Source organism: Bombus vosnesenskii, unplaced genomic scaffold, assembly GCF_011952255.1.
Source record: "Bombus vosnesenskii isolate JDL3184/JDL3185 unplaced genomic scaffold, Bvos_JDL3184-5_v1.1 scf7180000013265, whole genome shotgun sequence".
NCBI lineage: Eukaryota > Metazoa > Arthropoda > Insecta > Hymenoptera > Apidae > Bombus > Bombus vosnesenskii.
The window spans coordinates 7,686,314-7,703,526 of NW_022882925.1; the positions used below are offsets into that span (position 1 = coordinate 7,686,314).

Here is a 17,213-nt window from a genome sequence, read left to right on the forward strand (position 1 = left end):
TTTTATGTTATTTTGTCGAATTACGTACGATCCATTTTGTTCTGTTGAGATAAACACCGCGACATTTCACACACTTGATTTCACGTTTGTATGAAGGTGCATTGTTGTAAAAAACACGTTTACAAAAGAAAGACACTTTCCAGACAACCTAATAAATAAGTAGTAGAGAACTACTGTATCCTTTCTCTCACAAACACAATTATCCTTCCGAATAACGCTTTACAAATTAAATGAATAACCAATAGCTCTCTTTCCTATGGAGTTGTGCTTATGAATACAGACTCTGACCATAAAAGATACACGAAAAGTTTCTAAAAACTAAACCATGAATTCTGGTTTTCTTCGAGCATGGATCCTCTTAAGGTATAAATTCGCAGGATATGCGAGGAAATTCGATATAAGAAGCGTCCGAGAATCGCGCTCAATTGATTCATGTCATAGGAGAGGTGACCAAGAAGGTTAGCCGGTCATCCTGGGTATCACGTTCACGGAAATTCCAAGCTGGTGAGAAATTTGCGATGGACAGCTTTCAAGTATTGAGTAACCATCAAAGCTGGAAGATTTTCGAATCATTTTCTGTGTCGTATCAGAATGTTCGATAAGGTGCGAGTTCCTCTTTAAAAGTGACAAGTAAATAAAAATATGGAACCGGATAATAGGAAAAGTGGACGAAATGAAAGGATAAGTCTGATAATATCGCCAAATTGCAACGTGGTAATCGCTTGTTCAAATCTTCATTATTAATATAGATTAAATTTACGAAATAAATTGATTGTTGATCGATACAGCCTGATTTAATCTGCTCTGTCACTATAACCGAACTGCAACTTTTGCAATAATTAATCGTGAGTTGCGATGCGATTCGGTGTAAATGTTCGAAAAGTTTGAAAGCGATACAATTTTAAAATCAATTAAACCATGTATTTTTTAAATCGAGCCATAGATTTGTATAAAGACCACCGTAAGTTTCAGGTATTACGCGTGTTGCATTATCACACGAACTGTATCTCCATTTTATCCATACATTTTTCAATCCACTTTTATATTATTGGGTTTCATTGTTTCCGTTGTAAAACACGTAGCTAACAGCAGCTTTTATTTTCTCTACGCTTGACTTTGCACCACATTTCATTCGATTTTAACCGTCAAAACGTTTGATTACTTATAAACGATTCGTTTTTATAGATTCGACGCGAAGATAACATCGATAGCATCGCAAATACTTGTCCAAGCGTGTTCAGCGTTTTCAATTTCTATGAAAAATTCACTTTGCCTTCGTGACAGTCGAGCGAATTGACGAGTTAATGTACACCGCGGAATAACTAACTGGCTATCATAAATGTGTTCGGCGTAAAAATAAACGTGCGATTTTTGATCGGAGAAAAAAGGCCTACGCTATCGCGACTACTGTATTATTAATCACGAAACAAACGGCTTGAATTACGACACCAAAATGCTCCGGGCAGCCATTACTCGGACATGTAACGATTTTTGCTCGTTGCAATCGACAACTCCGTTATTTAGTGTTCTCTATCTATTGATCAGCTACGAATGAAACGACCGCAATGACAAAACTAGCCCTCGAATGTTACGCTCCGAACCAGGTATCGCCAACATTTTTGATATTTATTGCATTTAATTCACGGATTACTTCGAGATACTCGATATTCCAGATCGCTCATCCACGAGTAAATACATAGTGATTCATACCTTGGTAGATCCGCTATTAAGATTTTTCCACTACGAAATAAATACCGCGTGAAATATATCACGTGATTTTATGGACAGATAAAACGCAATAAATCGCCGCTTAATACTTATTTCACTTTGTTCTCTGAGAATTATCTTTGATTCGTTAACTTTGTTATACGCGTATCCTGTTTTCTAATTTTCTGATTTTACGCTTTTCAATTCCTCCAGTTTTACGAGCCACCGATTCTCCCGTACATGAAATAAATAATAGCAATAATAATTTTGTCAACTCGCTTCGCACAACTTTTTATCATCGATAGCCTGGAAATCGAGTCAGGCGATATCGATTCGACGCGACGGGCAGAACGAAGAACGGAACCTTTGCACAGAATTAACATACAAATCCCGGCGAAACTGATAAAATTTCCATCATCACGGGCAAGGCCAGAATCTGCATAATTCGGCCGCCGGTCGATATGATTCCACGAGGGAGGCGGTGTTAATAAAAACAAAACTCAAAACTGAATATCTTCCCGAAGCAGCTCACTATTCTCCACGAACTAAATTCCAGATTCCAGGGATCAAAAATTACAGCTAAGAAATTTTAATGAAGAAAGAAAGAAGATCACCGACGAAAATCTTAATTTTTGTTTAAACGAAAAACTGCGATCACTATGTCTTAAAGAAATTAAGAAGAAATTTAAATAGTCGAAAAATACAAATTTTTAAGTGTTCTAGTGGTTACGAATAACCATTATAAATGATCAAAATATTTTTGGTTACCGATAACCAATAGGTATTGACGTGAAAAATTGCTTTTGGTTATCAATAACAATTATCGATGAATTTCTTTTCGGCTATCAATAACTATTATCAATGACGGAATTCTTTTTTTAGTTACCAATACTGTCAATCTGATAACTGTCATCGACGAAGGAATGGTTATCTGTAACCAAAATTATCTGCTAATTTTTTATAAGCTAAAATACTAATCCTTATAGAGTACAACTTTTTAAATTTCGTTATGGCCCTTATTGAATTCGCTCGGCACACGCGTTGAAAATGGCCCGTCTTCGCCAAGCAATACCATAGAAATTACTGGCCAGATAGCCTTCACGTTCGATGTCCGTTAAGTCGTTTCATGGTAGCAATAAAAAGCGGAATATCTTCTTTATACGTGTCACGGGGAAGTTAGCTTTTTTTCGCAGTCGTCTTCTGTAAATTCGACGAGGGACAGTTTGAATTTCGTAGCGGGAGATTCGCTTCTTCTTCGTTTCTGTTTCAAATGATCTCTTTTACGTCTCATCGTTTTCTTCCTAACATCTCGATAACGAAATATACGAATCGGCGTTCTACGTGAAATAATCATATTGCACTATGTGAAATAATAATAACGTTAAACAACGACGTAGGAACGATAATGAAAATTCGGTGGATCAGAGTTAACGTAATAACTTGCCGAATAACTTATCGTTTCTCGGTAAATTAAAATGCAGCCAAATAAGACGATATGCTCGAACGTGGAATTTATTCGTTCCATTAGCAGCTATTATAATTCCAGGAGAAGCACTGGGAACTTTGATAAAAAAATTCTGGTGTTTGATCGAAGGAGTTTGATATAAAGACACGGAAGATAGAACTTAGAGGCGTGTCGACTGAAATATGAATAAAAACTCGATCCCGTCTGATACTCGATAGGGTGAGCTGTTTTCGAAAAGTGACGTGCACAAACGGTAACTAGCTTTCCTTTGATCGTCGGAGAGCAATAGTTTCATGACGAAATCTAACGAACGGATACCGGCCCGGGCGATAATAAAATCGTATCACGCTAGTTGACATCAAAGAAAATCCAATTGTGACTTGGACACGCTTGTTTTCCAACTTTTGAAATCCCACTGCAAAAAGTCATGCTTCTCTGGAAAATGAAAATTTCCTAATGCTGTCAGAGTGAACGAATATGAAAAGCAATTAATAGGTTTTGCTTATGTTACATGCAGGACAGATGTCTGGTAAAATGGTTGATTGGAGGCAGTTAACGAGAATTGAATTGACGTTGAAATATCACAGGAATATTTACATTTTCAAACGTGTTTTCCGGATGAAAAATTAGCAATAAATATACTTTGACACGCGAATTTAATGTTACACGTTTTACCTGAGGAGAATCGTATTTTGTGTAACATAATAGTTGTCATTAATTGTTTATAGCTTCTATAACCTAATGACAGGCAATTTTATACAGATTTTTAAATATACAGCATTTTTTAAATATTTTAATTTCAATCATTTTATCATATTGGTATTTTATTCGTGTCACCAAGGTTTTAATTTTGTTTATCATCCAATTTTTTAAAGAACATGAAATTTTTTGTCTTTGGCGGGTTGATAATTAATATGTACATCTGTGTTTTAAATACTTTTGTATCATTTTTACTGCATTTTCTCCTTCTTAATATGCATTGTACAATGTGTGTCATTTATCTTATTCCTTTGAGCAAAACTTATTTTTCCTCGATTCCTCGTCGCACATAAATTTTCCTGTTATTTATGGTCATTTCTCCTGTTTTATATTCCGTTACATGAAGATTTTAACCCTTATATAACGTACAAAATTTACACCTTTTAAGAGTGCATGATTCAATCTTCTTAAAAGACTTTATGATAAATGACCTCTCTGAAATGCTAAATGATGTTACAATCATTATGCAGCGAGAACGCAGTTAAAACTTAATGTTGCAAGGTAGTTTAAACCATCCTTTTAACTACTTTCACGTAGGCTGAAAACAATTATTCACCATAAACCTAGAATACTAAACATTCATGAATACATTTTTCAATTTAAAAACATTCGAAGTTTTCTGTATCCCAGTTCCACGAAAGAAAATCTGAATATATTAACATATTATATATAATTGTTACAATTATATATAATTAACATGTTATAATTGTTACATGATACACTAAATATAACGTTTATAGACTTTCGAGAATCTTTTGGAGAATAGCTGGAGGAAAATAAATATTTTGACGATTATTTCGTTTACCAAATTTCAGACAAAGGAACAATCGAATCGTTCACTATTTGATATGACTGTTGTTTGAAACAAATCGATATTATCTACATTTCCAGATAACAGTGCAAAAATTAAAAAGCTGAGATATTATTTCAGTCTAATATAATCATGATAATCGGATTCCGTTACAGTGCTAATGAAATTTCAAAATGTTTCGTACATAGCATACATAATACGTATATTCATAAAATATATATATCAGAGAAGCGTCAGTAATAGAGTTGTGGGCGTTTGCTAGACCTCCTTTGGAGTTGGCCAGGGTCGTGTTATAACGAAGATACGGCCTGATACAACGGGTATGAACACTAGGTTCGATAACGAATCCACGGTCAACGGGAGGATGGATATGCTTGTTCTAACTCAAACGTGTACTAATCGTAAGGAGCTATTCCATTCCTCGATGAGGTCTCAGTCAGGAATGCCTCTTCGTCCCAACGACGCCACCGAGATAAACTCTGGTGGGGTGTCTAAGTACCCAAGATCCTCGGATCGACGTCGCTGTCGATTGGTCAATTTGGGACAGAAGCTGCCTGTCCGTTTGCAAAACATCTTAATTGCCGAAAAACCCAGGTTTTATAGCGGGTCCTCGGGATACCGGGACTTGTGCTGTGTACGTGCCTCAACCTCAGGTATTACTTGTCCTAAGGAACCGTTAGCATGTTTTACTGTCCGATACCTCTATGGGTAGTTCCTTTAATGAGGGTCATAATACCGCTCCGCACCTTTGTTAGACGGAGCGCCCGTCCCGTTGACCGCGGCTACGTTGGACGACAGGCTGTCGCCCCGAGCCTAAGCTCACCGTCACTAATCCCGGACGGTTACCATCGGCTTGGATAACTGCGATTGTTTCATTACGGCTATAGTAGACTCTAGATTACAATGTTAGGAGGTTATCCTGAAGTTCCAGAGGGGCCCCGGCGTCCTTTCGTCTCCGACATATATATATATTTTTCTTTACAAATGTTCAAGCGCGCAATACTTTTGTGAGTTACAGTATACACATTTCTTTTCCTTTAGAACGTTCCAATATATACAGCGAGACATGTTTCACCGTAAAGTCGTACAAATTCTGGCCGAGGATTAAAATAAACGTGAATTTGAAAGGGTCGCGTGCACCGGAACTTTGATACTTTAAAATGTATCTATATCGCTGGCTGGAAGTCCGCAGGAGACTGAAGAGACTTTGAACGACGACGCGTACGTGTCACGAAACCTTAAACTCCAGTGCAAGCAACAATCGCGAGTGGCGGATGGCAGGTCGATTTCGAGACATCGAGCTGACCTCAAACTCGCTTCGAATTTCTCTATTTTATATCTCTCTATAATTTTACGCTGTACTTCAACGTACTGCAACAGCCGACGTGTTTGGCGACGTCACGTATAATATAAGATACCGCGGCCAGAGAAATATACGAAAACTCGGAAAAGAAGATATACGAGGGGGATTTCTTTTCTTTGATTGTTTGAAGTCGTATCAAACATGTACGTGGGTTATTAATCAAAATAATATTAACTACGTCGCAAATAGAACGGAATCTATCGTAATAGATCGATTCATAAGCAACGTTATACTTACATATATTAGGCTATTTGGAATATTCGTGTTTTTGTCAGTTGATTTATTCTCTTACGTTTTGTACATTATATGTCCGACGAGATTTTAGAAGATTTATTTATCGTCTACTTAAACGAGCCTGTTTGAATAATTATTCAAATGTCTGCTATTGACCGATGCAGTTTGGTCGAGTGATTAGATGATTGAGCGTCATTTTCCAAGAAGAAAGGAAGACTTTCTATTTCAATAAGAGATAAATGTTGATTATTGGGAACAAGAATTTATAAAACCATCTTATTCGTGCCTTTATTTTTACGAAATATTTTTATTAACTGATGAAATTTATATATCGTTAAGGAAGACAAATTTTTCCAAAAGCAACTAAAAATCTAAAACCTGAAGAAATATGTCATCTAATAGATATTGTAAAATTACAAAATCTAAAATTTGAAGAATATTACATTGATTTAATGTTGATTTAATGTCTCTTTTCCTTTACATGGTCCTATCTCTTTGTATGCGTACAGCAGCCCTGATATCGACATGGAAACAAGGTGAAGGATAAACTCCGCTGCAGATAGAGGAAGGGTTAAGACCGTGTCTTTGGTGTCTCAGTGAATGGACTGATCAAAAGACGACGTTGTAATTTATCCTGCCTTCCACACCGTCATGTCGTCGTAGTTATGAGTTGCGGGGTATTGTGCTGATTATAAGATAAAGGAAAGTCTCATTTCACATCGTCAAGGATTTTACGGATTCTTATGGATTTTAGTTTTGTGCGATTCTTCAAAATTCCTCGCTTTTTGTAATATAATAAGTATACAGATTCTTAGAACGTTTGGATTGAAGATGTCGGTTGTAATCGTTAATGCGACGGAAAAATCAATGAAAGAAAAATTCTGCGATATACTATGCGTATGTATATTCCGACGTATATTTTATATCTTGTCTCGCATTTAAAACACACCAGTCCATGTCCGATGAACTAGTCGACGAGTAAATTATTCATACACGAATCTCCAACACTCGTTACGAGTACTTCAGAAGATGTAGAGAATTTCCGCAAAATTATCAAAAAATTCAATAACTAAGGAGGTTCGTAATAGAACGGACTTTTAAGAAAGAGAAAGAGAAAAGAAGGGAAAGAAAATACCAAGATATCTGGTATTCAAATGAATGCGTGAAGCGAGCAAATCGATATGAGCGTTCTACGATAACCTCCCCTGAATTGTTGGCCAAGCAGCTCGGAAACCGCCCCTTTACTGCATCGATTCAACCATCCGAGAAAAGAAGTCATGAAGGCCAAGTGCATGAGGCCGATCAATTGCAAGGAGAGAACCGACTCTGACCAAAGACCGTCTCAATTCCCTTCATCCGTTCTCTCTAGTTAATTAGGAAAAATCTGGCGGATCTGATCGTAAGATTCTAAAAATCTTTCTCGGCTCCACTTAGCCGAAGGAGTAGCAATATCCCGGGAAGCTCGGCTACTCGCGAAAGTAGAATATTAGTCTTTGAAGAATAAACCAGCAGAGTCGTGTTAGGCGGGTGCAATCTGCAAATATTGCGCCACTTCCTTTAGCTCCTGTTAAAATTCTCGGATTAATAAACGGAACGAGACCTGAGACCAGGATGACGTCGGTTGTGCGTTTTCCTCATCTCTTCCCGTTTCCAACGGTGTCTCTAGATTCGAACCTATTCGGAAACAGAGAAAGAGAGAGAGAGAGAGAAAGAGAGAGAGAAAAAAAAAAGAGAGAGAGAGAGAGAGAGAAAGAGAGAGAGGAAGGGAGAGAGAGAAAGAGAGAGAGAGAGAATCGGTGACTCCAGCTTCAACACAATTGAAGCATCGTGAAAAATCAACGAGCGCTTCCCCCGGAGATTGCAAAGATTATCGTCACGAGACAGAAGCGGTCGTGAGATTTAATTTGTTCGCGTAATCATCGTGACGACAACAACGATTCGGTTCGTCGCATTCAGATTCGTTTTCAGAAGAAGATTCTCTCTTCCTGTTATTGAATTTTTCTTTATAAAACAGCGCACGAACGGTATAACTGGTTCTATAGATATACAGTCGAGCGCATAAGCAAATGGGCGGTAGTGGTGAAATAGGTGTCGATGAAGTTTCTTTAAACAACGGCTGGTTATACAAAAATATAAATATTAATTTCAATTGTTTACTACGTAGATCTGCGTTGTAAAAATATATAATAAGTTGAACCGAAGTACATTTAATATAGTATAGTACGAGTTCGATTAAATTTCATTGATACCTACTCCTACCACCTGTCCACTTATTTCTGTTCTCGACTGTACTTCTGTACTTCTGTACTTCCAACTCGTCGATGGAAAATTCAAATCTTATTCAAATGCGGATGACCCGCCGTTTAGCCACGAAATTTCACACTATCATATGGAAATACCGACGAGACGTTTGCGAATTCGAACGTTTGCCTTTCCGATAAATGGCGAAATGACGGAGGTATGTTTGTACGTATCAATGTTATTTCATGGAAAGCCAACATTTTCGTCTGAGAGACTTTGTAATAGAGTTATCGTGCCGAGATAGATTCGCACATAAGCACGAATCTTTTTTGTTTGAAGATGGAAAACGAAGTCAGTTTCTTTCAGTCTTCTAATTGTTCTTGTAATTTTATATTTAATATGCTTTCATATTTGTATACAAGGTACATGAAATAAATGTAATTCGATCTGGTGAAGATGGTGTGTTTGAACTACAGAAAATCCGATGCCTATGATCTTTTTCATAAAAGGGGGGGGGGGGGCACTGGGAAGTGTAATGAAAGCTGATATTAAATTAAAGGCTGCCATTTCAAGGCTCTAATATATATTTTATATTAAATTGATACTTTAATCAAAGCGCTATCAGGTTAAAAAAAACTTAACTGAAAGGTTTTCATTCGCAGGTAAAAGAGACATATCGTGTTACCCCATTAGATTAAAAACCTCCTTTCTCAAGAACTACAAGCTTGCAGAGTATCAAAGAAAACTGATATTTCGATACTATCTTTAATCGATTAAATAACGTATGATCGAGTTTTCAATACCAAATGTGACAAACTTGTGAAATATGCACGTACATCGATGTATTATTTCGTATTATATCGAATAATTAATTCATCACTGTAAAAGATTAAAATCAAGTTTGATCTTTTGTATTTTTTACTTTTCAACCGAATAAATCCGTATCATCAGCATGACAGCGTGATATTACAAAGTGAATGTTAGAAATTCAGCCTGTATATTCTAAAATCAAGGAATGAAAATTATCTTCTTTTAGAAAAAAATAAAAAGGAGTATCCGTTATTTAATAACTCCAAGTTGTAAAAGATGCTTGATAAATCAAATTTGCGAATAACACTTTTACTTAGAGTAACGAATCCAGAGTACTGCTCGCATATAGGGCTTTTACACTCTGTAACATAACCTGCAAGTAACCTAATTTATGGATGCATTAAGCTTAGTACGCTTCAAGTCAAATTCGACGCTTTGTCGTTGAAATCACGGTGTTCACAAGTTAGCCCATTGTTGGATTCCGAAAAGGAGCCGCTCATGTTCGACAAGAATATCGATGAGGAAACGCATAACTCGAAACAGTTTGGTGCTTTCACGAAATCTTCCTGTTAAAAGCTTAGATTAATCAACCTTTGACGATTTCTGGTTACCGGTGGTCGGAGAGCCGTACAGCTATCTGGTTCAAGCATCGACAATCAATAATGAAGTAGGCATTGACAGCTGTCATCGGAATCCGCTATTTCTCTTGATAACGATAACAATAGCCAATAGAAATCACAATGCGCCACGGCGATTCCTTGTCGGCTGGGATCTCATAATAGTTACTGTCATAAAAGGCTATCGTGACCGTAGGAACAATAGACTCGCAGGTGCTACTGGCGACGTTGACGTTGCCTCCATTTCCAAAGGAGTTATTGAATTTCGTTTAGTTTGTTACTACGAGGCGAACGATGACGAAATCCGTGACGTTGTGATTTTGATAAATATATTGCATAATACTTTTCGACGTCAAATAAATATTCAAGAATAGTGACACATTTATTTGAATTTAAGAGTGTAGGAGAATCGTAGAACCTTGCTCTCAGGAATCAAGCGGATGTTAACACAGACAATGTCCAAATTCTTTTCGCGTGCTTTTCAAAATTACCTTACTTTTATTTGAGATTGAAATTGAATATATTAATGTTTATGTAGGCAGTCATAACATTGTGTTATTAACGAACAGGTGAATTTGGAACTTGAATGTTTGAAACCATCGCATAAATTTCAACATAAAAATATGCAAAATGTGGTGATCTTAAAATTAACACTTTGGCTACCACGCTGGTCATGTATGACCGGCCACAGTTTCTCCTGCGACGCCACGGTGGTCATTGGTGACCGGAGCGCTTGAACTTCTTACAATTGTAAAAATTGTATGAAAATTGACAGTTAGAGCATTTTGAATATAACCGATAAATAGAAGATACTTTGAAATAAAAAGTGCCCCATTGAACAATGAAACATTTTTATTAGAATATCAATAAAAAAAAATGAGAACAAATCTTGCATCTAACTGTGCACTGTATTTGCATCCATATCTTTCAGGGCTAATCTACGAATATTATTATAAACACACCTTAGAAAATAATCCTAAATGCTGCTTTATAATCATATAATCGAAGTTAGAAATGTGCACATACCTTACTATTATATATAGAATAAGCGAATACCGTTTATTAATATCTTCTACATGTTTCATCAATATATTCTGTACATTTTGCTTACGACGAAATAACGAATGCAAATGGTTTGTTGAAATAAAAGAAGCCTCGTTATAATATGTCGCTATCAACTGTTAGCAAGGTGCCACGGTGGTCACCCGTGACCACCAATAAGATGAACGGTCCATTGGGGAAAAATGTTGTCTTTCATAATCAATTTATTATTATTTTGCCATTATATGTTTTGAATAATAAAAATATTCCCGTGGTGACCTAAGCGAAACATGTGATTTCGGCGTTGTAGTTAAAGTGTTAAACATAGTTTCATTGCCCATTTGACTTTAATTCTATTAATAAATCCTACGAATAATCAGTTAATTAAGCAATTCCACAATTCTCGTGAATTAAATTTTACTTAATCGTTGTTTCTAGGCACATTTGTTCGGGATCAAAAGCTGGTGGGAGGAAATGTTTTCGGCAATCACAACATCACCAACGCACCGACGTTCGAAATGAACGTTCCACGAAACGTGACCACCGCGGTTGGTCAGACTGCTTTCCTTCATTGCAGAGTTCATCAGCTAGGTGACAAAGAGGTAAGAGGATTTACCTTTTGCTTCGCATTAGGTGTAACATTAACCTGATAGCGGACAATAACGAAGAAGAATGTTCTCATCCTTTATTGCTATATTAGTTTCTTTCGTATAATACGTTTCAGTTGTCGGGTCATAATAACTTTTCTCGTGACAAACGTTCACCTTTACATTTGAATTCAAAATAAAATCTAATAAAATTCAAAATACATATGATACGAGAAGCGAGGTCTTCGTAGAAATCGGTTTTTAAAATCCAGATTTTCACGAATATTTTTGTTTTAGATAGTTGTAGCAATTGTACGATCAAAGTAATTTAAGTTATCTTCTTTTCTTTAAATATTAAGATGCTTCTTATAAAATAATTACTACAACAGATTCTTTTCTTTTAATTTCGCAAATTATACGAGTACCTGAATTTTCTAATGAAATATCTATTACACATGTGAATATGCGATAAATATCTGTAGATACGAATATCTTGGTTTTATAAAAACCCATTAACAGATCAAAATTTTATAAACTGCTATTCAAAATATAGTGTTTAGATAGCGTTGAGATGGTTAAATTTCGACTACATTGCTGATTCGAACCTCGAATACTTGATATAATGTTTATGCACCATGGAAAAATCGACGTCAAATCTAAAGGTTTAAGAATTTTATATTTATTTTATATATTAAGTTGTCCGGAAAGTGTCTTTCTTTCGCAAACGTGTTTTTACAACAGTGCATCTTCACACAAACGTGAAACCAAGTCTGTGAAATGTCGCAGTGTTTGTCTCAACAGAACAAAATGAATCGTACATAATTCGACAAAATAATATAAAACGAAAAACGTTGTGCGTCTATTATTTTCTCATAAAACGAAAGAAATTTTTCGGACAACTTAATACATCTAAATTCTATAGAATTCAAACTACCGATCAACCGACATTTTTACTTTTGTTTTGTAGAAGAATGTAGAAGAATGATAATTTAGAACTTAGAAAATCGATTCTCAACTTTTTAAGTAAAATTTATAGCAGATTTGTTATTGACTGTTATTGTATTTGTTACGCCGGGCGACTCTCTGCCTGGCCCAGGTCACACACCGCGGGCCAGACAGACACCAGATGTCCGCTCTTCCGTACGGCGTACCCTCAATAGCCTTAAGCACCCGTCATAAACCCGAGTCACTTGCCTGCTAGTTCGCTGTGGAGCGCCGAAGCGTGCAGACGTGTCTCTAGTGCCCAGCGTAGTTCGAAAACAACACGTGTCGCCCAAACGTCGAAAGAGAACACAGCTAAGTGCCCCTTACCCCCTAGGGAGAAGAAAATCCCACGCACCTAACCCCAACACGAGTACTAGCCTCACAGCCTCACGACTAGTTGTTCATTCCGAATTAACTAGCTCGATGATGGCCCAGCAACCGCGACCAGGCTCTCCGGAGCAGACTCGCAGCTATCCCGAGCTACCCCCCCCCCGTGGCAGAAGTGTAGCAGAACTTTCCGCACTAACGACGCTAACACTACAAAGAAGAGGAAAATAGAACCAGCAACGCAAATAAACACACACAACAGGTTCGCCGTATTGGAATCCTCAAACGACGCCATGGAAATCGTAGAACCGCCATCAAACCAGCACTCACAGAGAATCCCCCCTCCCCCACCAATTTTTGTGGACGACGTCATTGACATACAGACAATGACCAAGTCCCTAGAGAGAGATACCAGCAAGGAGGAATATAACCTCAAGATAAGCAACAACAAGGTGAAAATACTACCGACGAACCCAGAAGCTTACAGAAAACTCACCAAGACACTCAGGACCCTGAACGCCAACTTCCACACCTACCAACTTAAACAGGAAAGGCCTTTCCGGGTGGTCCTACGAAACATACACCACTCAGCAGATATAGACGAACTAAAATACGAACTCTCAAAACTCGGCCACGAAGTCGTCAACGTAAGTAATATAAGGCATAGAGTCTCGAAAGACCCGTTATCCTTATTCTTCCTAGACATTAAACAAAAACCGAACAATAAGGAAATATATAACATCAGTCGCCTAATGAACGCGATAGTAAAGATCGAACCACCGCTCGTGAAAAAAGAAATAGTGCAGTGCAAAAGGTGCCAAAGGTACGGTCATACGCAGAAATACTGCAACCATACTTTCCGCTGCGTTAAATGCGCAGGCTCTCACTCCACTGACCAGTGCGCCAAATCACCGGAAACCCCAGCGAAATGCATCCACTGCCAAGGGGACCACCCTGCCAACTACAAAGGCTGCCCAGCATATAAAACACTATATACGAACAGGTACCCTAAGCCCAGAGCAAAAGAGGTATCCAACCAAACACCCAGCCCGCCGAAATTCACGACTACCCCAACCCCCTCAAGCAACCAAACGCACAGTCCTACCAAATTCATCTCCACCTCAACCTCCTTTGCCCAAGCAGTACAAGGCATCCAAAACAACCCGAACAGCCAAAGGAACCTTCCCCAAAACAGTGACCCCAACCCACCAAACACAGACAACTCCTCAAGGCTTGAAAAGCTAATAGAGAAACAATCTGAGCAAATAAATCACTTGCTATCGCTACTAACACTCATCGTGGAAAAATTAGCACGCCCCGACTCAAAATAAAATCAAGGCGCATAGCACTCTGGAACGCCAACGGTCTAGCGCAACACAAATTTGAACTAGAACTCTTCTTAAAACACCAGCAAATCGACGTAATGCTCGTGTCGGAAACCCACTTCACCGACAAGAGCTACCTGAAAATAAATGGTTACAAATTCTACCATACCCAACACCCCAGCGGAAAGGCCCACGGTGGCACCGGAATAATAATCAAAGCAAGTATTAAGCACTACGAACTCCCATCATTCCAGAAAGACTACCTCCAAGCAACAAACGTGGCAATAGAAGACTGTCATGGCTCAATCACCACCTCAGCAGTATACTGCCCTCCCAGACACTCCATCGCCAAAGAAGACTTTGATAACTTCCTGGACACCCTGGGCAACAGATTCATAGTTGGAGGAGACTATAACGCCAAGCACATCCAATGGGGCAGCAGACTGGTTACAGCAAGAGGCAAAAACCTCTTAAACAGCATAACAAACAACAACCTCAACTACCTCACCACATACGAACCCACATACTGGCCCACTGACACCAACAAAATACCCGACCTTCTCGACTTCTTCATAACAAAAAATATCCCATCAAGACACGTCCAGATCAACTCCTCGGCTGATCTCTCCTCTGATCATTCTCCCGTGATAGCAACAGTCAGTTCAACAATCATCGAGAATACACCTAATGGCACCATTCACAACCAACACACCAACTGGCAGCTCTTCAGAGAAGTCTTTACACACTCAACCTCAGCCTTCACCCCACTAAAAACAAAGGAAGATATCGAAGCAGCCACGGAATACTTAAACACGAGCATAATAAACGCAATCCGCCTCTCCACTCCGACAAAGCCATCTAACAGCAAACAAGAATATCCCCATTACATACTAAAAAAAATAGCAGAAAAACGAAGACTAAGAAGAGTATGGCAGACCCATAGAACACCGGAGGACAAACGCAAACTCAACAACGCAACTAGAAAGCTATCCAGAACCCTAAGAAACTATAAAAACGACTGTTTCCATAAATACCTCGCCAGCTTGTCCCCCACAGCCGACGCCAACTACTCACTATGGAAGGCCTCCAGGAAACTCACACGCCCCCCACAAATAATCCCACCTATCCGCCGTCCGCAAGGTGGATGGGCGCGAAGCCCCATAGAAAAAGCCGACCTGTTTGCAAATCACTTGTCAAAAGTATTCAAACCCCATTCCCCCCAAACCGCCGCGGACGTTACTGAATACCTGCACACCCCCTTCCAAATGTCCCCTCCTATCGAACCCTTCTCCTCTGCTGAGACTCTAGAAACAATCAGTCGCCTAAACCCCAAGAAAGCAGCAGGACACGACCTAATAGGCAATAGAGCAATCAAGGAACTTCCCACAAAGGGATAGCACTCATCACATCGATTTTTAATGCTATCCTTCGCCTGGAACACTATCCTAAGGCTTGGAAAATCTCATTGATTACCCTCATCCCTAAACCCGGTAAACCGATATACGAAACCTGCTCCTATCGCCCAATCAGTCTTTTACCTACCCTGTCCAAACTATTCGAGAAGATGCTCACGAACCGACTCCTTCCAATCCTGGAGAACTTGAAAACACTCCCAGATCACCAATTCGGCTTCCGAAAACATCATTCTACAGTAGAGCAAATCCACCGCCTAACACATACGATCAGCCAAACACTCGAAAAGAAAAAATATTGCTCAGCGGTCTTCCTAGACATCCAACAGGCATTCGATAAAGTATGGCATGAAGGGCTACTATACAAACTTAAAAAGATCCTACCCCACCCCTACTACTCCATCCTAAAATCTTACCTAACCAATAGGCAATTCATGGTTAAATACCTAGACGCCACTTCCGCAACATTCCCAATAGAAGCCGGCATACCCCAAGGTAGTGTCCTCGGACCCCTACTGTACTCCATCTACACTGCCGACCTACCTATATCAAATGACATAACAATAGCGACATTTGCAGACGACACAGCGCTATTAGCTTCCCACGCTGACCCGGTAATAGCCTCATCCACTCTCCAGCGAAGTCTCGACTCCATGGAAAAGTGGTTTCACAAATGGGGCTTCAAAGTCAACGAAAAGAAATCCACACATGTAACCTTCACGCTCCGAAAACAAACCTGCCCCCAGGTCACCATCAACAATGCAACAGTTCCTAGCAGGGACACAGTCCGATACCTGGGCATGACCCTGGACAGGAGACTAACGTGGAAGACACACATCTCAGATAAAAGGAAGCAACTAAAGGACAAACTAAAAAAACTCTATTGGCTCACGGGCCGACGCTCCAAACTAAATATACAGAATAAAATTACCCTCTACAAGACCGTAATAAAACCTGTCTGGACCTACGGAATCCAACTATGGGGAACAGCAAGCAACTCCAACATTGAAATACTCCAACGCTTTCAATCGAAAACGCTAAGATCCCTAATTGACGCACCTTGGTATGTAACCAATGAAACTATACACCGCGACCTCAAGATACCCACCGTCAAAGAGGAAATAGCAAAATATAGCAACAGATACAGCAAAAGAATCAACAAACACCAAAACCCACTAATCACTGGACTACTCCATACGACGGACCAGACTCGCAGGCTGAAGAGGCACTACCCGCTAGATCTAAACGACAGATTCACTTAATTATCCAAATTAAGCATATGCGCTTACTTATAATACTTATAAATTATACCTAGCTATAATAGTATTAACTTATTGTAAATAAATAGCCATGTCACTGCGCCACGCCAGAAAAATTACTGAAAATTCTCAACGCGAGAATTGATTGTAATTTCAACAAATAAATAAAAAAAGCTTGCCTGCTAAGGTCCTTCAGACCCAACAAATGTCTTTTTCTAAATCAGTTTCTAAAGACTATTGTTTACTACGGCTTGTTTTTCTCACGTACGAT

General features: G+C 38.8%; 1 protein-coding gene across 1 annotated transcript in view; it reads left to right on the forward strand.

The window, feature by feature from the left end:
• The window catches only part of LOC117243296 (zwei Ig domain protein zig-8-like), a 442,015-nt gene that overhangs the window by 123,440 nt on the left and 301,362 nt on the right, over positions 1-17,213 (forward strand). The window contains exon 3 of the mRNA XM_033510659.1: positions 11,487-11,650. Within this exon, the coding sequence (XP_033366550.1) occupies positions 11,487-11,650 (164 nt within the window). The remainder of the gene's footprint in view (positions 1-11,486; positions 11,651-17,213) is intronic.